The sequence below is a fragment of the Phalangium opilio genome, unplaced genomic scaffold (genome assembly GCF_054372755.1).
Source record: "Phalangium opilio isolate 3A_F unplaced genomic scaffold, DU_Popi_V2 ptg000209l_1, whole genome shotgun sequence".
Classification (NCBI taxonomy): domain Eukaryota; kingdom Metazoa; phylum Arthropoda; class Arachnida; order Opiliones; family Phalangiidae; genus Phalangium; species Phalangium opilio.
Genome location: NW_028324217.1, coordinates 2,732,872 through 2,753,014, shown reverse-complemented (window position 1 = coordinate 2,753,014; position 20,143 = coordinate 2,732,872). Strand labels below are relative to the sequence as shown.

General features: G+C 36.9%; 5 protein-coding genes across 8 annotated transcripts in view; 4 read left to right on the top strand and 1 right to left on the bottom strand.

The window, feature by feature from the left end:
• Positions 1–20,143, bottom strand: part of LOC149618362 (guanylate cyclase 32E) — a 166,875-nt gene that overhangs the window by 73,244 nt on the left and 73,488 nt on the right. The window lies entirely within an intron of this gene.
• Positions 1,599–9,404, top strand: LOC149618370 (uncharacterized). Its single transcript, XM_089854995.1, has 3 exons — positions 1,599–1,616; positions 6,292–6,321; positions 8,252–9,404. The coding sequence occupies exon 3, from the start codon at positions 8,297–8,299 to the stop codon at positions 9,110–9,112; it is 816 nt and encodes a 271-aa protein (XP_089711121.1). The 5' UTR covers positions 1,599–1,616; positions 6,292–6,321; positions 8,252–8,296; the 3' UTR covers positions 9,113–9,404.
• LOC149618371 (uncharacterized) lies at positions 1,623–2,953 on the top strand. Of its 3 annotated transcripts, none has more exons than XM_089854993.1 (2): positions 1,623–2,232; positions 2,535–2,953. In XM_089854993.1, exons 1-2 carry the CDS (start codon positions 1,687–1,689, stop codon positions 2,787–2,789), a joined length of 801 nt encoding a protein of 266 aa, XP_089711119.1. In that variant the 5' UTR covers positions 1,623–1,686; the 3' UTR covers positions 2,790–2,953. The 3 variants fall into 3 exon arrangements, with proteins under 3 accessions (XP_089711119.1, XP_089711118.1, XP_089711117.1); XM_089854992.1 differs by having other exon boundaries at positions 2,502–2,953; XM_089854991.1 differs by having other exon boundaries at positions 2,475–2,953.
• On the top strand, positions 10,079–11,695 carry LOC149618369 (uncharacterized). The gene is made up of 2 exons (XM_089854996.1): positions 10,079–10,993; positions 11,475–11,695. The coding sequence occupies exon 1, from the start codon at positions 10,159–10,161 to the stop codon at positions 10,951–10,953; it is 795 nt and encodes a 264-aa protein (XP_089711122.1). The 5' UTR covers positions 10,079–10,158; the 3' UTR covers positions 10,954–10,993; positions 11,475–11,695.
• On the top strand, positions 12,339–13,917 carry LOC149618368 (uncharacterized). Its single transcript, XM_089854997.1, has 2 exons — positions 12,339–13,212; positions 13,695–13,917. Exon 1 carries the CDS (start codon positions 12,396–12,398, stop codon positions 13,170–13,172), a length of 777 nt encoding a protein of 258 aa, XP_089711123.1. The 5' UTR covers positions 12,339–12,395; the 3' UTR covers positions 13,173–13,212; positions 13,695–13,917.

Here is a 20,143-nt window from a genome sequence, read left to right as displayed (position 1 = left end):
CAGTCCCAGTCTCCAGACACCGTCGGTTTTACGAGTTGGTTGGTGGGTGAAATTTGAAAACGGCTTAAACAAAGAGGCAAAAATATGTTTAGGAAAGTTTTATGTCTCCAATATTCGGATACTAACATCGGAGGGAAGTTTCATCTCACTGTCACAAATAGAAATATAATTGTTGAGATAACATCCTCCAAATTCGAAGGTAATGAATTTTTAAATATCAGTTTCAAGTGTAACGGGAGGATGTGTGAACACTTACCCTGTTATAAAATCGAAATATTAAACGCGGACGACGAAACCTCGTTTCTTTTCCTGAACTACGACCCTTGGACTGCGGATATTTCAAATTTCTGCAACTTAACCGCTCTTATGATGAAAAACAGCAACTTGATTTCAAGCAAAAACGAAGATTCCACCATAATACCCCCACACATTAAAATAGCGCTGACCTTTGGGACAAAAGAAGAACTTCAGCTATCGCCGGTAACTAACATCAACATCGATAACCTGTCGCCAATTCAAATACTGCGATCTATTCTGAATGAAACGGCCTTCGATGACCCTGAAATCGAAGCAGAGGAGATTGGAACCTTAATTGAATCAAGCGTCGACAGATTGCGAAGAGTAATTAAGGTGGAAAATGCGGCTAATATCCTGCGGTTGGCTCAAAAATATAGGGTGTTATGTTTAAAGGAAGTAGCTGTCAAGTTCGTTGCCGATAATTTTGAGCAAGTCATGGAAACAAGTGGTTGGAAGGAAATGCCAGATCGTTTGAGTAAGGAATTGTTGTCGACCGTCTTGTTATCATTAACTCAAAGAATGAACGTGAAAGCGGAACAGGACTAGGCGACGACCTCAACAGAACCAACCCAGCTTTCTTTTTGTAATTTTACGTTGTAACTAAATTACTTTTTCTTAACTTACTTAAAATCTCTAACGTCTTGATATTTTTGTTAATTACGGTTCATTGCAAAATATTACTTTGATTATTTGAATCCTTAAATTATAACGAAGGTAACTAAGAGCATTTGTTTTGTTTGTTCTTATATTAAAACTAAGTATTTGCTTATTCATTTAAAATACTCTAATCCTTTTTTTTTTCATTAATTTTAGTCCATTACGGTTATTTTCTCGCTTTGCTTAAAAAAAATATAGTTCAACAATACTATTGTACTTTTCTTTTGATTTTGAATAAAATTTTAATTAATCGAAATACGGGTCTGTTAATTTCGCATATCTTAAATTATTAACCCCTAAGCATCAGTTACTCTATGACATTTCGTTTCTCTTGAAGAGGGTTCCAATTATAATTTGGTTAAATAAAAGGTTCAGTTAGCCAAGAACCAATCAAAGCTTTGACAGCAGCCGAAACAACAAGCACAGTCGCCCATTGTTAGATAACGACTTCCATTTCGAAGAAAATCCTTTTTCTTTTTTGGATCTCGGCCTTTAAAAGGGGAAAGAAGGAATTCTCAAGGGTCCTCTTCTCTTTGTCAGTTGAAATTCGAAAAGGGGAGTTAAAACTATTCACCCCCATGTTTGGGTACTAAAAACTTTCATGCTGTCTCAGACTCTCAGTTTCACCAATGCGAATCATGCCATTCGGTATCCAGAGCTAGGTCCTTACACGCCGTGGGCTTCGCGAGTCGGTAATTGAAATTTGAAAACGGCTAAGGCTTAAACAAAAATATGATTAGGAAAGTTTTGTGTCTCCAATATTCGGACACTAAAATCGAAGGCTATTTTAATTTCCATGTTAATATTGATAATGTTGCTGTTCGGATAACATCGTCGTATGTCGAAAAAAATCTATTTTTAAATATCAGCTTGACGTTTTCGAAACTCTCGACAGTAAGCCTCGGACCCTGTTATAAAATAGAAATATTAAACGCCAAAGACGAGACTGTGTTCTTCTTCATTTATGTGGATAAATATTCATATGGAAGTTGGACAGTGAATATTCCAAGTTTATGCAATATAAGCGCTCTCAAAAATGAAAACTCCGACTTGGATTCAGGCAATAGCAAAGATCCTATGACGTGGCCGCCACACATTAAAATGGCGCTGACTTTTGGGGCAAAAGATGAACTTCTTCCGCTATCGTCTGACAACAGTAACCTGTCGCCCACTCCAATGCTGAGATCCATTCTGAATGAAACGGTTTTCGACGACCCGCAAATCGAAGCAGGGGCGATGGCAAAATTAATCGAGTTGAGCCTAGGCTATTTGCGAAGTGTAATTAGCCTTATTCCTGATCAGCGCCACCTACCCATAGCGGCGACTTTGAGAACTACTGTAATCGGCAAGCCAACCAGATGTCGCTAAAATCTGGTGACGTCATTTTTGGTAAGACCCCGAGAGTGCCCGTCAGTGACGTCACCAGATTTTAGCGACTTCTGATTGGCTTGCCGATTACAGTAGTTCTCAAAGTCGCCGCTATGGGTAGGTGGCGCTGATCAGGAATAAGGCTAATTAAGGTGGAGAATGCGGCTAATATTCTGCAGTTTTCCCAAAAATATAATGTGGAAAGTTTAAAGGAAGTAGCTGTCAAATTCGTTGCCGATAATTACCGTGAAGTCATGGAAACAAGTGGCTGGAAGGAAATGCCAGAACATTTGAGAAATGAATTGTTGTCGACCGTGTTGTTATCACTAACCCCCAAAAAGATCGTAGAAGCGGAACAACCAGGCGACGACCCCAACGTAGAAGCGGAACAACCAGACGACGACCCTAACGTGGAAGAACTAACCAACAAATTATTTGAAAGTTTAACTTACCGCTATATTCCCTAATGGGTTTATGTTTTTGTCAATTAAAATTCATTGCAAAATATTATTTCGATTATTTGTATCCTTAAGTTACAACGAAGTTAATTAAGAGCATCTGTGTTTGTTCTTACATTAAAACTAAATTAGTATTTGTTTATTCATTTAAAATTCTTTTTTGTCAAATAACGTTCTTTTATAAACGCTTACTTTACTTAATAACAATACTATTGTATTCTTCTTTTCATTTTGAATAAAATTTTCGTTAATCTAAATATGGGTCTGTTGATTTGGCATATCTTAAATGCTTTAACCATAAGCATTAGGCCTATAGAGCTATTTCAGAGGGGGTAATGGCTACGTCACCAATGCTATTTGCCCATAGAGAAAACCCGCACAAAATGTCCGCCCTACACTCTCAAAGGCAGGCCCAATTTTCGTAGCAGACGTAATTTTTCCCCCATTGAAATAGCTCTATAGAGAATCCCCCAAAATATCACCTACATTTATCACTTTGTTTCGCCTTTTACTGACAAACTAAAGATAACCATCGAAGGTCGTCGGTATTTTTCCGTTTAAAGGTCGAGATCTAGCGAAAGTGGTTCAACTCCTAACTGATAACCGAGCATGGGAGGGCACGAAGTTCCCGCTCTGTTTAAATTTTGTCTTTTGAGCAGTTCAAATCGAACAAACAAAAGAGCGTTCATTAATGTTTGATGGTCAGTTAATCTATGAGATTTCGTTTCTCTTGAAGAAGGATCAATTTCAATTTGTCGAAATAAAAGACAAGCGATGATCTTCTGTTCAGTTTACACAACAAGCCAGTTATTTTGAGGACCTCGGCCTTTAAAAGGGAAAAAACTGAATTCTCAATATGGTCCTCTTCTCTTTTTCATGTTGAAACTCGAAAAGGGGAGTTAAAACCTAGGAGGATATAGGGGTGAAGGAGTCTTCGACTGCCCGTTCGTAGAGCTCAGGTTTCGGCCTCTCCCATGGGAGATTCGTTCACGCGCACCTAGTGACCTGGGTTACACGCATCACGTGACCACGCAAATCCCAATTCAAAAAAAGAGAGGGTTTTTCATGGTAGCTTAGGCCTTAGAAGCAACACCGCCTATGTGTAGGCGGCGTTGTGAAAAGTAAGAGATTTGGGGAAAGAATGACATTTTTTAATGTTATCGGGTGTTAACTCTACTCTCCCACAGGCTTTAATCCATCTTAAACACTTTTTTACTTAAGTTTTTGGTTTTGGGATAGAGTAAAAAAGCGTACCCTCTACAACAGTTTTATCAAAGAACAAATAATTTACAAATAATAAAAAATGAAATAATGATAAATGTTCCGTTAAAGCACTATAAAATGCAGCCTTAACCAAAAATGAAATCAGAAGAAAAGACGACGCCCGATGACGATGTGCGCGGAACTAGTTGCGCGGCTATGAATCTCCCAGAACGAGAGAGAACGGGGGGAAACCACGGCCGATAATCTGTAAGCGCGTTTCAAAGGGAAATCGGGCAGTCGAAGACTCCTTCACCCCTATATCCTCCTAGTTAAAACTATTCACCCCTATTTTTGTGTACTAGAAACTGGCAAACTCCAGCCTGCGCTGCAATCACATTCGCTGACTCGCAGTCTCAGTCAGACGCCGTGGGTGGGTTTTACTCGGTTTTATTAGTCGATAGTCAAAATTTGTAAACGGTTTAAAATTATGATTAGTAAAGTTTTGTGTCTCCAATATTCGGATGCTAATATCGAAGGGAAATTTAATTTCCATGCCTGTTGTTATAAGGTTACTGTTGAAATAACATCGTCGACTTTGGAAAGAAATCAAGTTTTAAATATCAGGTTCACGTTTTCGGAGGTCATCTATGACTATGACCCGAAGGAAAGGGTAGAGGGACCCAGATTTAAAATAGAAATATTAAACGCGGACAAAAAGTCCGTGTTTTTTTTCCTTGATTCGAAAAACCATTCTTATGATGGCACGGTGTATATTCCAAATTTCTGCAACTTAACCGCTCTTATAAAGCAAAACCCCAACTTGATTTCAAGCAAAAGCGAAGATTCCACCATGATACCTCCACATATTAAAATGGCGCTGACCTTTGGGACCAAAGATGAACTTATTCCGCTAACTAAGATTGATAAACTGTCGCCCATTCAAATGCTGCGATCTATTCTGAATGAAACGGCTTTCGACGACAATGAAATCGAAGCAGGGGCCATTGGAACCATAATTGAATCCTGCGTTGAGAGATTGCAAAGAGTAATTAAGGTGGAAAATGCGGCAAATATTTTGCGGTTGGCCCAAAAATATAAGATGAAAAGTTTAATGGAAGACGCTGCGAAATTCGTGGCGGATAATATCCATGAAGTCATGGAAACGTATGGTTGGAGATTAATTCCAGAACATGAAAGTAAGGAATTGCTGTCAACCGTCTTATTATCATTAAAGCCCAGAAAGAACGTAGAAGCGGAACAGGACTAGGCGACGACCTCAACGTCGAAGAGAACGAACCAAGAGATTATTTCAAAGTTTACGTTCTAAATTCTCTTGGTTTTTATATTTTTGTCAATTACAATTCATTGCAAAATATTATTTCGATTATTTGTATCCTTAAGTTACAACGAAGTCAATTAAGAGAATTTGTGTGTCCTTACATTAAAACTAAGTTAGTATGTGTTTACTCATTAAAAATTCTCGTAATTTTGTCAATTACCGTTTTTTTTCTAAACGCTTAATTTACTAAATAAATATAGTTAAACAAAACTATTGTACTTTTATTTTGGATTTTGAATAAAACTTTCATTAATCTAAATATGGGTCTGTTGATTTCGCATGTCTTAAATGATTAACCCTAAGCATTTGGTTGTAGAATCCCCCTAAATATCGCCTATATTTATCACTTTGTTTCGCCTTTTACTGAAATACCAAAGATAACCATCGAAGGTCGGCGGTATTTTTCCGTTTAAAGGTCGAGATCCAAAGAAAGTGGTTCAACTCCCAATTGATAACCGAGCATGGGAGGTAACGGAGTTCCCGCTTTTTGATATTTTGAGGAGTTCTAGACTTACCCAAAAGCAGTTAAAATCTAATAAACAAAAGAGCGTTCATTATATTTGATCGTCAGTTAGTATATGACATTTCGTTTCTCTTGAAGAGGGTTCGAATTAAAATTTGGTGAAATAAAAGGTAAGGGATGCCGATGGTCTCTTGTTCAGTTAGTCAAGAACCAATCAAAGCTTTGACAGTCGAAACAATAAGCACAGTCGCCCATTGTGAGATGAACGACTTCCATTTCGAAGAGATTATGTTTTTTTAGTTTTTTGGATCTCGGCCTTTAAAAGGGGAAAAAAAGCCATTCTCAACGGTTCTCTTCTCTTTGTCAGTAAACACTCGAAGGAGGGAGTAAAACTATTCACCCCTATGCTTGGGTACTAAAAACGTTCATGGCTTCATGCTGTCCTGTCTCAGTTTCACCAATGCGAATCATTCGGATTCATTCCATTCGGTATCCTGCAGAGCTAGGTCCTACACGCCGTGGGCTTCACGAGTCGGAACTCGGTAGTTGAAATTTGAAAACGGCTTAAACAAGAGCAAAAATATGTTTAGGAAAGTTTTGCGCCTCCAATATTCGGATACTAAAATCGATGGATATTGCTATTGCAAGGTTAATAATGATACTGTTACTGTCCAGATAACATCGTCGAATATCGAAAATAATCTAATTTTAAATATCAAGTTCACGTCTTCCAAACAACTAATCGGCGGACCATGTTATAAAATAGAAATATTAAACGCCAAAGACGAGACTGTGTTCTTTTTCATTTATCTGGATGATGATGGAAGATATATAGCGTATATTCCAAGTTTATGCAATATAACTGCTCTCAAGAAGAAAAACCCCGACTTGGTTTCGGGCAATAGCTTAGAGCCCATGATGTCCCCTCCACACATTAAAATGGCGCTGACCTTCACGAGAAAAGACGAACTTCTTCCGCTCTCGTCTAACATCCACAAACTGTTGTCCATTCCAATGCTGAGATCTATTTTGAATGAAACGGTTTTCGATGACCCAAAAATCGAAGAAGGGGCGATTGGAACCTTAATCGAATCGATAGCAGAGAGATTGCGAAACGTAATTAACGTGGAGAATGCGGCTAATATTCTGCGGTTGGCCCAAAAATATAAGGTGGAAAGTTTAAATGAAGACGCTGCTAAATTCGTCGCTGATAATTTCCAACAAGTCATGAAAACAAGTGGTTGGAAGGAAATGCCAGATCAATTTAGAGATGAATTTATCTCTACCATTTTAATATCATTAAAGCCCAAAAAGAACGTGGAAACGGAACAGGACTAGGCGAAGACCTCAACAGAACCAACCGCGATTTTTTTATTTTTATTATTATTTTTTTTAATGTAAGTTTACGTTAAATTTGAATTACTTTTTCTTAACTCACTTAAATTCTCTAACGTCTTTACATTTTTGTCAATTAAAATTAATTTCAAAATATTACTTTGTTTTTTGAATCTTTAAGTTGCAACGTTGTTTTTTGAATCTTTAAGTTACAACGTAGTTAATTAAGAGTATCTGTTTGTTATTAAGCATTTGTTTATTCAATTAAAATTCTCATTCCTTTTTTTTTTTTTTTTTTGCTTTAACTTTTGTCGCTTAAGGTTATTATTTTCTAGCTTTACTTAAAAAATATAGTTAACCAATAATATTGTACTTTTATTTTGATTTTGAATAAAATTCTCGTTAATCGAAATACGGATCTGTTGATTTCGCATATCTTAAATGATTAACCCTATAAGCATTTGGTTGCAGAATCCCCCAAAATATCGCCTACATTTATCACTTTGTTTCGCCTTTTACTGACATATCAAAGATAACCATCGAAGGTCGGTTCAAGGCCAACTGAAAATAGCACCACCTAGTTAGCGTTTTTTTAAAGCCCCATAACTCACACGATCATGTCTTACTGACACGTGATAGAGTGAACTACGATTTAGCAGACGATATACTGACAAGGTTTAGGATTAATTTTGAATGTTCGACAGCTATTATAGAATACAAAAGTCTTTTGGTTCAAAATTCACCATCCATATACGCGACTCGCTTTAAGTCGTCTGCTCCAGATGGTGTCTGAACAGGGAAATGAACGTTCCGAAACGAAATTAACGAGGCGACCAACGAAAACCTAACAGTTTACTATTAAGTCTGAATGATCCTTTAGAAGAACCATTTTCCCTGGATCTCAGCCTTTAAAAGGGGAAAATAAGCCATTCTCAATGGTCCTCTTCTCTTTGTCAGTTAAAACTCGAAAAGGGGAGATAAAACTATTCACCCCTATGTTTGGGTACTAAAAACGTTCATGGGAGACTTTTCTTTCTCAGTCTCAACTCTCACCAAATGCGAATCGGCGTACAGAACAGACCTAGTCTAGAACTCTAGATCTCACACGTCGTCACGGGCTTCGCGAGTCGGTAGTTGAAATTTGAAAACGGCTAAGGCTTAAACAAAACGCAAAAAATGATCAGGAAAGTTTTGTGTCTCCAATATTCGGGAGATAATATCGAAGGAAAATTTGATTTCCGTGTTAATGATAATGAAGTTAATGTAGAGATAACATCGTCGAAATTAGAATGTAATCAAGTTTTAAATATCAAGATCACATACGGATTCTGTTTTAGAATAGAAATATTAAACGCCAAAGACGAGACCGTGTTTTATTTCCTATATCAGGTAGAAAGTACTGGTGGATCATTTACAGGATTGTTTGAGAATAGAAATTTCTGCAACTTAAGCGTTCTAAAAGATGGAAACCCCGACTTGTTATCACGCAAAAGCGAAGATTCCACCATGTTGCCGCCATACATTAAAATGGTGCTGACCATTGGAACAAAAGATGAACTTCTTCGGCTATCGCCGGTGACTAACATCGATAACCTGTCGCCCATTCAAATGCTGCGATCTATTCTGAATGAAACGGCTTTCGACGACAATGAAATCGAAGAAGGGGCGATTGGAACCTTAATTGAGTCGAGCGTCGACAGACTGCGAAACGTAATTAAGGTGGAAAATGCGGCTAATATTCTGCAGTTGGCCCAAAAATATAAGGTGGAAAGTTTAATGGAAGCTGCTGCAAAATTTGTAGCGGATAATTTCCAAGAAGTTATGGAAACAAGTGGTTGGAAGGAAATGCCAGATCGTTTGAGTAAGGAATTGTTGTCAACCGTCTTGTTATCATTAACTCCCAAAAAGATCGTAGAAGCGGAACAACCAGGCGACGACCCCAACGTAGAAGCGGAAGAACCAGGCGACGACCCCAACGTAGAAGAGAACTAACCAAGAAATTATTTGAAAGATTACCTTACCACTATATTCCCTAATGGGTTTATGTTTTTGTCAATTACAATTCATTGCAAAATATTATTTCGATTATTTGTATCCTTAAGTTACAACGAAGTTAATTAAGAGCATCTGTGTTTGTTCTTACATTAAAACTAAATTAGTATTTGTTTAATCATTTAAAATTCTTTTTTGTCAAATAACGTTATTTTCTAAACGTTTACTTAATAACTATAGTTAAACAATACTATTGTACTTTGATTTTGAATAAAATTTTCGTTAATCTAAATATGGGTGTGTTGATTTCGCATATCTTAAATGATTAACCCTAAGCATTTGGTTATAGAATCCCCCAAAATATCGCCTACATTTATCACTTTGTTTCGCCTATTACTGACAAACCATAGATAACCATCGAACTTTTCGAAGGTCGGTATTTTTCCGTTTAAAGGTCGAGATCCAAAGAAAGTGGTTTTGATAACCGACCATGTGAGGTAACGGAGTTCCCGCTCTTTGATATTTTGAGCAGTTATAGGCTTACCCAAAAGCAGTTAAAATGGAATAAACAAAAGAGCGTTCATTATATTTTTGATCGTCAGTTAGTCTATGACATTTCGTTTCTCTTGAAGAGGGTTCGAATTAAAATTTGGTGAAATAATAGGTAAGGGATGCTCTCTTGTTCAGTTAGTCAAGAACCATTCAAAGCTTTGACAGACGAAACAACAAGAACAGTCGCCCATTGTTAGATGAACGACTTCCATTTCGAAGAGATTATTTTTTTTTTTTAGTTTTTTGGATCTCGGCCTTTAAAAGGGAAAATAAGCCATTCTCAACGGTCCTCTTCTCTTTGTCAGTTAAAACTCGAAGAGGGGAGTTAAACTATTCACCCCCATGTTTGGGTACTAAAAACTTTCATGCCGTCTCAGTTTTACCAATGTGAGTCATTCATTCGGTATTCCAGAGCTAGGTCTTACACGCCGTATGCTTCACGACTGCAGTCGGTAGTTGAAATTTGAAAACGGCTTAAACAAGACGCAAAAAATATGTTTAGAAAAGTTTTGCGTCTCCAATATTCGGAAGCGAATATCGAAGGAAAATTTAATTTCCGTGTTAATGATGATACATTTGATGTAGAGATAACATCGTCAAATATCGAAAGAAAAAAATTTTTAAATATGAAGTTCACGATTTATTCGAAATCCTCGCCACCGATCGAACCCTGTTCTAAAATAGAAATATTAAACGCCAAAGATGAGACTGTGTTTTTTTTTATTAATCTGGATAAATATTATCTGAATAAGCACTATTCATACGTATTATGGACAAAGAATATTCCAAGTTTCTGCAATATAAGCGCTCTCAAACAAGAAAACCCCGACTTGTTATCACGCAAAAGCGAAGATTCCATGATGTTGCCGCCACACATTAAAATGGTGCTGACTATTGGGACAAAAGACGAACTGATTCCGCTCTCGTCAGCCACTAACATGGATAACCTGTCGCCCATTCAAATGCTGCGATCTATACTGAATGAAAAGGTTTTCGATGACCCTGAAATCGAAGCAGGGGCCATTAAAACCATAATCGAATCGAGTGTCGACAGATTGCGAGGCGTAATTAAGGTGGAAAATGCGGCAAATATTCTGCAGTTGGCCCAAAAATATAAAGTTGAAAGTTTAAAGGAAGTAGCTGTCAAATTCGTGGGGGATAATTTTCGAGAAGTCATGGAAACAAGTGGCTGGAAGGAAATGCCAGATGATTTGAGTAAGGAATTGTTGTCGACCGTCTTATTATCATTAACCCCCAAAAAGAGCGTAGACGCGGCGGAACAAGACTAGGTGACGTCGGCATCGAAGAATACTAAACGACAGATTTTTTGTAAGTTTACGTGAAAACTAAATTATTGTTTCTGAACTCACTGTAGGAAAGTTCAGGTAACATAACATTACACCTTAAAAGAACGGCCTAAAGGAATTAAATACTAAAGAAAAATAAATGAACTCTTATTACAAAATAATTAGCGTTAATTCTAGTCTTAAAAAAGAGGACTACTGCGCCATCCCTAACTGGTTTAGTGGCGTCTGCTTTCCAGAACCTCTTACCTCTACCTCTCTCAGCCAACCCCGTATGGGTAAGAAGTTCAGTTTCGCAGACGCCACTAAACCAAAGGCGAACGACGCAGTAGTACTCGCCATGTTTATGATTAATTAAATGCCAATTATTTTGTAATAAGAGATGTTTTATTTTTTATATATATTTTCCATTTTATATTTAGAAAAAAGCCGATCCGTTAAGATATAATGTTACAACTTCTACTTTTCAGTTCTCTAATGTCTTTATATTTTTTTGTTAATTGCAGTTCATTTCAAAATATTACTTTGATTATTTGAATTCTTAAGTTACAACAAAGTTTGTTTGTCCTTACATTAAAACTAAATTAGTATTTGTTTATTCATTTAAAATTCTCGTATTTTTGTCAATTACTGTTCTTTTCTAAACACTTAAGTTACTTAATAAATATAGTTAAACAATACTACTGTACTATTTTTGGATTTTGAATAAATTTTTCGTTAATCTAAATATGGGTCTGTTGATATCGCATATCTTAAATGGTTAACCCTAAGCATTTGGTTGTAGAATCCCCCAAAATATCACCTGCATTTATCACTTTGTTTCGCCTTTTACTGAGAAACCATAGATAACCATCGAACTTTTCGAAGATCGGTATTTTTCCGTTTAAAGGTCGAGATCCAAAAAAAGGGGTTTTGATAACCGACCATGTGAGGTAACGGAGTTGCCGCTCTTTGATATTTTGAGGAGTTCTAGACTTACCCAAAAGCAGTTAAAATCTAATAAACAAAAGAGCGTTCATTATATTTTTGATCGTCAGTTAGTCTATGACATTTCGTTTCCCTTGAAGAGGGTTCGAATTAAAATTTGGTGAAATAAAAGGTAAGGGATGCTCTCTTGTTCAGTTAGCCAAGATGCAATCAAAACTTTGACATGGTCGAAACAACAATCGCAGTCGCCCATTGTTAGATGAACGACTTCCATTTCGAAGAGATTCTTTTTTTTTGGATCTCGGCCTTTAAAAGGGGAAAGAAGGAATTCTCAAGGGTCCTCTTCTCTTTGTCAGTTGAAACTCGAAAAGGGGAGTAAAAACTATTCTCCCCTATGTTTGGGTACTAAAAACTTTCATTCTGTGTCAGCGTGGGCTGAGTGCACTAGTCGGTACTCGGTAGTTGAAATTTGAAAACGGCTTAAACAAGACGCAAGAAATATGTTTAGGAAAGTTTTGAGCCTCCAATATTCGGATGATAATATCGGAGGAAATTGGTATTTCAGGGTTAATAATGATAATGTTACTGTTCGGATAACATCGTCGAATATCGAAAATAATCTAATTTTAAATATCAGCTTCACGTTTAAAGGGTGGAATTCGACACCCTGGGCATGGTGCGTCGGATCATGTTGTAAAATAGAAATATTAAACGCTAAAGACGAGACTGTGTTCTTTTTCATTTATATGGATGAAGATAGAGGAAGTACAGCGTACATTCCGAGTTTATGCAATATAAGCGCTCTCGAAAAAGAAAACCCCGACTTGGTTTCAGGCAATAGCGATGATCCTATGACGTGGCCGCCACACATTAAAATGGCGCTGACCTTTGGGACAAAAGACGAACTTCTTCCGCTATCGTCTGACAACAGTAACCTGTCGTCCATTCCAATGCTGCGATCTATACTGAATGAAACGGTTTTCGATGACCCGCAAATCGAAGCAGGGGCGATTGCAAAATTAACCGAATTGAGCATAGACAATTTGCGAAGTGTAATTAAGGTGGAGAATGCGGCAAATATTCTGCAGTTTGCCCAAAAATATAAAGTTGAAAGTTTAAAGGAAGTAGCTCTCAAATTCGTGGGGGATAATTTTCGAGAAGTCATGGAAACAAGTGGCTGGAAGGAAATGCCAGACAATTTGAGTAAAGAATTGTTGTCGACCGTCTTATTATCATTAACCCCCAAAAAGAGCGTAGACGCGGCGGAACAAGACTAGGTGACGTCGGCATCGAAGAATACTAAACGACAGATTTTTTGTAAGTTTACGTGAAAACAAAATTATTGTTTCTGAACTCACTGTAGGAAAGTTCAGGTAACATAACATTACACCTTAAAAGAACGGCCTAAAGGAATTAAATACTAAAGAAAAATAAATGAACTCTTATTACAAAATAGTTAGCGTTAATTCTAGTCTTAAAAAAGAGGACTACTGCGCCATCCCTAACTGGTTTAGTGGCGTCTGCTTTCCAGAACCTCTTACCTCTACCTCTCTCAGCCAACCCCGTATGGGTAAGAAGTTCAGTTTCGCAGACGCCACTAAACCAAAGGCGAACGACGCAGTAGTACACGCCATGTTTATGATTAATTAAATGCCAATTATTTTGTAATAAGAGATGTTTTATTTTTTATATATATTTTCCATTTTATATTTAGAAAAAGGCCGATCTTTTAAGATATAATGTTACAACTTCTACTTTTCAGTTCTCTAATGTCTTTATATTTTTTTTGTTAATTGCAGTTCATTTCAAAATATTACTTTGATTATTTGAATTCTTAAGTTACAACAAAGTTTGTTTGTCCTTACATTAAAACTAAATTAGTATTTGTTTATTCATTTAAAATTCTCGTATTTTTGTCAATTACTGTTCTTTTCTAAACACTTAAGTTACTTAATAAATATAGTTAAACAATACTACTGTACTATTTTTGGATTTTGAATAAAATTTTCGTTAATCTAAAAATGGGTCTGTTAATTTCGCATATCTTAAATGATTAACCTAAGCATTTGGTTGCAGATGCAGAATCCCCCAAAATATCGCCTACATTTATCACTTTGTTTCGCCTCTTACTGACAAACCAAAGATAACCATTTTCGAAGGTCGGTATTTTTCCGTTTAAAGGTCGAGATCTAGCGAAAGTGGTTCAACTCCCAATTGATAACCGAGCATGGGAGGTAACAGAGTTCCCACTCTTTGATATTTTGAGGAGTACAGATTCTAGACTTGGAAGCGGTTCAAATTGAATAAACAAAATTGCATTCATTAATTTTTGATCGTCAGTTAGTCTATGATCTTTCGTTTCTCTTGAAAAGGGTTCGAATTAAAATTTGGTGAAATAAAAGGCAAGGGATGCTCTCTTGTTCTGTTACCCAAGAACCAATCAAAGCATAGTCGGAACAACAAACACAGTCACCCATTGTTAAGACTCTTTCAGACGATTCAACTTTTTGACTCAGCTTAATGGGTCAACTCGAGTTGAATCTACTTAGATCGTGAGAATAGAAGCTGAATGAGTCGAGTCACAAAAAAAGGTTGGCTAAATCAGTGATCCAAATTTTGCTGACTCAACTCTTTGATTTGAAGTCCCAAGGTAGGTGGAGCTTAAAAAGTTCCATATGGCGGTAAAAGTTTAGTCTTGTAAATAGGAAGGATTTATTCAACTTTTTGTTCAATAGTTGGGCAAGTTGATACAACGTTTTGACCCATCGAGATGATTCAAAAAGTTGGATCGTCTGAAAGAGCCTTTAGATGAACGACTTCCATTTCGCCGAGATTCTTTTTTGGTTTGGTTTGTTTTGTTGGATCTCGGCCTTTAAAAGAGAAAATAAGCGGCCATTCTCAATGGTCCTCTTCTCTTTGTCAGTTAAAATTCGAAAAGGGGAGTTAAAACTATTCACCCCTATGTTTGGATACTAAAAACTTTCACGGGAAACTTTGCTTTCTCAGTCTCAACTCTCACCAAATGCGAATCGGCATACAGACCTAGTCTAGATCTCACACACGTCGTGGGCTTCGCGAGTTGGTAGTTGATTTTTGAAAACGGCTAAGGCTTAAACAAGACCCAAAAATATGATTAGGAAAGTTTTTCGCCTCAAATATTCGGATTATGCAATCGAAGGACATTGGCATTGCAGTGTTAATAATGATAAAGATCATAAAGTTACTGTTGGGATAACATCGTCGTATGTCGAAAAAAAAATATTTTTAAATATGAGCTTGAAGTTTTCGACACCCTCTAATTCAGGGAGCATCGGACCCTGTTATAAAATAGAAATATTAAACGCCAAAGACGAGACCGTGTTCTTTTTTATTTATCTGGAAGAAGATGGAACATCTACAGTGGATATTCCAAATTTCTGCAATATAAGCGCTCTCAAAAAAAACAACCCCGACTTGGTCTCAGGCAATAGCAAAAATCCCATGGTGTCGCCGCCACACATTAAAATGGTGCTGACCATTGGGAGAAAATACGAACTTCTTCCGCTATCGTCAAACGTCAATAACCTGTCGACCATTCAAATGCTGCGATCTATTCTGAATGAAACGGCTTTCGACGACCCTGAAATCGAAGAAGGGGCGATTGGAACTTTAATCGAATCGAGCGTCGACAGATTGCGAAACGTAATTAACGTGTGGAATGCGGCTAATATTCTGCGGTTGGCCCAAAAATATGAGATTGAAAGTTTAAAGGAAGACGCTGGAAAATTTGTAGCGGATAATTTCCAAGAAGTTATGAAAACACGTGGTTGGAAGGAAATGCCAGATCGTTCTAGAGATGAATTTTTCTCTACCACCTTATTATCATTAAGGCCCAGCAAGAAGGCAAAACTGGATCAAGACTAGGCTACAACCCAGCAAGAAGGCAGAACTGGATCAGGACTAGACTACGACCTTAACAGAACCAACCGAGATATTTTTTTTTATTATTATTTTTTTAATGTAAGTTTACGTTAAAATTGAATAACTTTTTCTTAGTTCAACAATAATATGGTACTTTTCTTTTGATTTTGAATAAAATTTTCCTTACTCGAAATATGGTGTGTTAATTTCGCCTAACTTAAGTGATTCATTTGTTGTAGAATCCCACAAAATATCGCCTACATTTATCACTTATAATAATCTATAATAATAATAATCTAGGCTTTTTCTATGAAGGGATTTCCACACTAAGCCTTTGGCTTGTTTACAGCTGGGTCCCTTTACAATGCATAGAGGGGTGGTGGCTAGCCCCTATGCCACAGCTAACCTACAGCGCCCTATACTAACTATTACCGTTAACCTCAGCAAGTTTTGATGTTGGTTTCGCCTTTTACTGACATACCAAAGATAACCATCGAAGGTCGGAATTTTTCAGTTTAAAGGCCGAGATCTAGGGAAAGTAGTTCAACTCCCAACTGAAAATAGCACCACCTTGTTTTTCTTCAGTCCCCATAACTCACACGATTATGCCTTACTGACAAGTGACCGAGTGAACTACGCCTTAGCAGACGATATACTGACAAGGTTTATGATTAATTTTGAATGTTCGACAGCTATTTTAGAATTCAAAAGTCTTTTGGGTTCAAAAATCACCATCACTCGCATTAAGTCGTCTGCTCCAGATGGTGTCTGAACAGGGAAATGAACGTACTGTAACAAAATACATAGTTTACAGGCATGGAGAATTCCTACCATTAACACCAGGAGACCAAGCAAGTTAGAGTGTAAAATCGTCTGCTATTTTACTTTCTAAGTTGCCTGGTCTCCTTGTGTAAATGGTATGAATCCTCCTTGCGTGTAAACTATGTTTTAAATAGGCGGGAACGTAGCATTTTACTCTTAAGCCTGAATGGGCCTTTGCCAGCTTGCCAAGAACCATTTTTCCCTGGATCTCGGCCTTTAAAAGGACGAAACAACCAATTTTCAACGGTTATCTTCTTTTGACAATAAAAGCACACTGTTAGAACCTCCTACATGACAAATACGCAGAAGGGAAAGTACCGAATTCACTCACCCCTTTTGGGGGGCTTGTGGAAAATTTTCACCAGAAAACGTCAGAACTCAGACCTACAGCGGGTTACATACACCATTATTTATGAGTCGGTTCTCGGACACGGTGCATCTTTAACTTGAAAAACAGCTTAGAAAAACACGTGCAAATATGCTAAAGAAAGTTTTGTGTCTCCAACATTCGGAGGCCAATATCGGAGGAAGATTTGATTTCGTTGTCAACGATGATAATGTTACGGTTGAGATCACATCATCGAAATTCGAACAAAATCAATGTAACCAAGTATTTCTAAGTATCAGCTTCGCGTTCCAGAGGAAGATTCAATCAAGGTTTGACCAGATGACAAGGAAAACCAAACCGTGTTATAAAATAGAGATATTGAACGCTAAAGACGAAACCGTGTTTTCTTATCTTGACATGGATAATAACAATAATAACGTAGATTTATGGAAAATTGAAAATTTCTGCAATTTAAGCGTTCTTCAAAAACCAACGGGCAACAACCTGATTTCGCAAACAGGCTTAGATTCCTCTAGGTTGTCACCACATATTAAAATGGTGTTGACATTCGGGAGAAAAGACGAAATTCATCCGTTATCAACGCTGCCTAAACTGTCATCAACCGTGCAAATGGTGCGTTCAATACTTAATGAAACCGCTTTCGACGATCCACAATTCGAAGCCGAGTCTTTACTCATAGTAAGCGTTAACAGATTAAGAATTATAATTAATGCGCAGAATGCTGCCAAAATTCTGCATTTGGCGCAGAAATACGACTTGGATAGTTTAAAGGAAGATGCCGTCAAATTCTTCGCGGGTAATTTTAGTGACGTCATGGAAACACGTGATTGGAAAGAAATGCCGGATCGTTTGAGAAATGAATTGTTGTCAACAGTCTTATTATCATTAAAGTTAAAATCGTAACAGGGCTAAACGAACTTCTCAAAATCGTATATATATTTTTTCTCAATTAAATGTTTTTTTTACTTAATTATTGACGTTAATTAGTTTATTTGTAACCTTAAGTTACAACGGAGTTAATTAAATACAGCTGTTTGTTTTTATATTGAAGCTAAGGTACTAAAATTCTTTATGTATAATTTTTAATTTCAGTTCTTAATAAAAATATTTGTATTACTTAATAAATATCCATACCATTGTAGTTTTTGATTATTTATATAGGGTTAAGACATAAGTTTATAAGTTCCATAAGTATGACACTACCTATACAAGTTCGTAATGCTACTGAGAGACTTACAGCTCGATTTAGGCTTAGTTCGAGGGAGAACGACGGAAGCAAGCGAGTCAATTGAAGTCCTAACTACACTCGGTGGTGGTTAATTAATTTTGCAGGACCAAGTTCCATCTAGGTTCTATTTAGTCTGAACTTACTAATTAGCCCAAATTTGACAGCAGCGCCCCACTCACCAGGCGTATGTCGCTTTACCCTGAATCTATGATCTCCCTACTTCAATCACTTCAAAATTACAAGCTCCAGTTTCAAAGTTACCAGAATTTACAAACTTATGGATGGAACATATCTTATAAACTTATGGTTAAGAGAGTGAAATTGAAATAACCCAAAAAGGGTGCCCCCTGTGGTCTTTGCTTCTCTATTGGAATTAATGTCAATGGTCTATATCTTTGAGACCGGTTAGAAACTCAGAGATCCCAAGGCCAAGAATCCTTATCACTGGCTCTCATCTTTTAAAAAGGAAAAATAAGTATTTCTCAAGAATTCTCTTTTCAGTTCAGTTTGTCAGTAAAAAGTGCAAAAGGGGGAATTCCAGTATTCACCCCCAGGTGTACTTAAATAAAGAGGGGCTTGGCCCTCTAGGCTCTCTAGATGGAAAATTTTCAAGGTAACATCAGTCACATCACATACAAAGGGTTAAAGTAACCAAACCGAGACTCGTTCCTTACAACGCGTCGCCACAGCCACACGCTAGTGCCTAGTTGAATTTATTTGAAAACCGTTTACCATGCCCAAAATGATCAAGAGAGCTTTGTATCTTCAATATTCGCGTTCTAATATCGTAGGTTTTTTAAGTTATTTTATCGATACGTTTAAAGTTCAGGTTTGGATTACATCATCGACATTCGAAAATGAAATAATTTTAAGTCTGAGAACCATGCTACCGAACAGGGAAAGCGCACCGACTAAAGTAGAGATAGTAAATGCGGACGATGAAACCGTGTTCTGTTTATCTGTTGGTAGACGGCTTCGAAATTTCCAATCATGCGGAGTAATGACACAAATGTTCATTCCGAATTTCTGCAATTTAACCACGCTTCAAAATCAAATCCCCGATTTGATTTCGCGTAACAACGAAGAAGATACGATTGTGCTGCCATCTAAGATTAAAATGGTGTTGACCTTTGGGAAAGAGACTCAAGGTCAAGGACTTCTTCCGTCAGCTGTGCTGGATACTACCGACTCGAATGGATCTCTGTTTCAAATGCTGAACTCATTACTAACTGAGTCGCAAATCAGATCGAATTTAATGGAATGGTGCAAAGATAATTTGAGGAAGATTATTAACGTGGGGAATGCGGCAATTATCCTGCAGTTGGCCCAGAAGTACGACTTGAAATGTTTAAAAGAAGAGGCTGCCAAATTTGTTGCCGATAATTTTGCGGAAGTCATGGAGACAAGTGGTTGGAAAGAGATACAAGAAAATTTGAAGAACGAATTGTTGTCTACAGTCTTGTTGTCAATTAATACTTGTAAGAAGATTAAACTGGAACAACTACAGGACTAGGCAAAGACCTCACCATCGAAGATTGCATGTTATTTGTTTGTACTTTACAATTAATATTATCTTAATATCTTACCTTACTTTTTGCCATTTTGTTAATTAATTTAACTACAATTATCTTACCTTTTTTATATATATTTCACCGATAATTTCTAAATGCTTGCATTACTTAAACAATACCATTGTATTTCTCAATAGATAAAATAAATTTGTGTTAAACTTTAAACTCTGTTCATTTCACATGCATTATTGTGGCCTACCCAGTTATTTAATTTTTAATTAAAAGTTCGTCACGTGATATTAAGTCAAACCACCACCCAATATAACACGTTTTATCTTCCAGGGTTAATTAAAAAATATAGTAACTAGTAAGTAAAGTTGAGTTAGTTAAAAAAATATCTGAGAGGAAATATTAATGCAGTTTTCAATTGGATGCTAC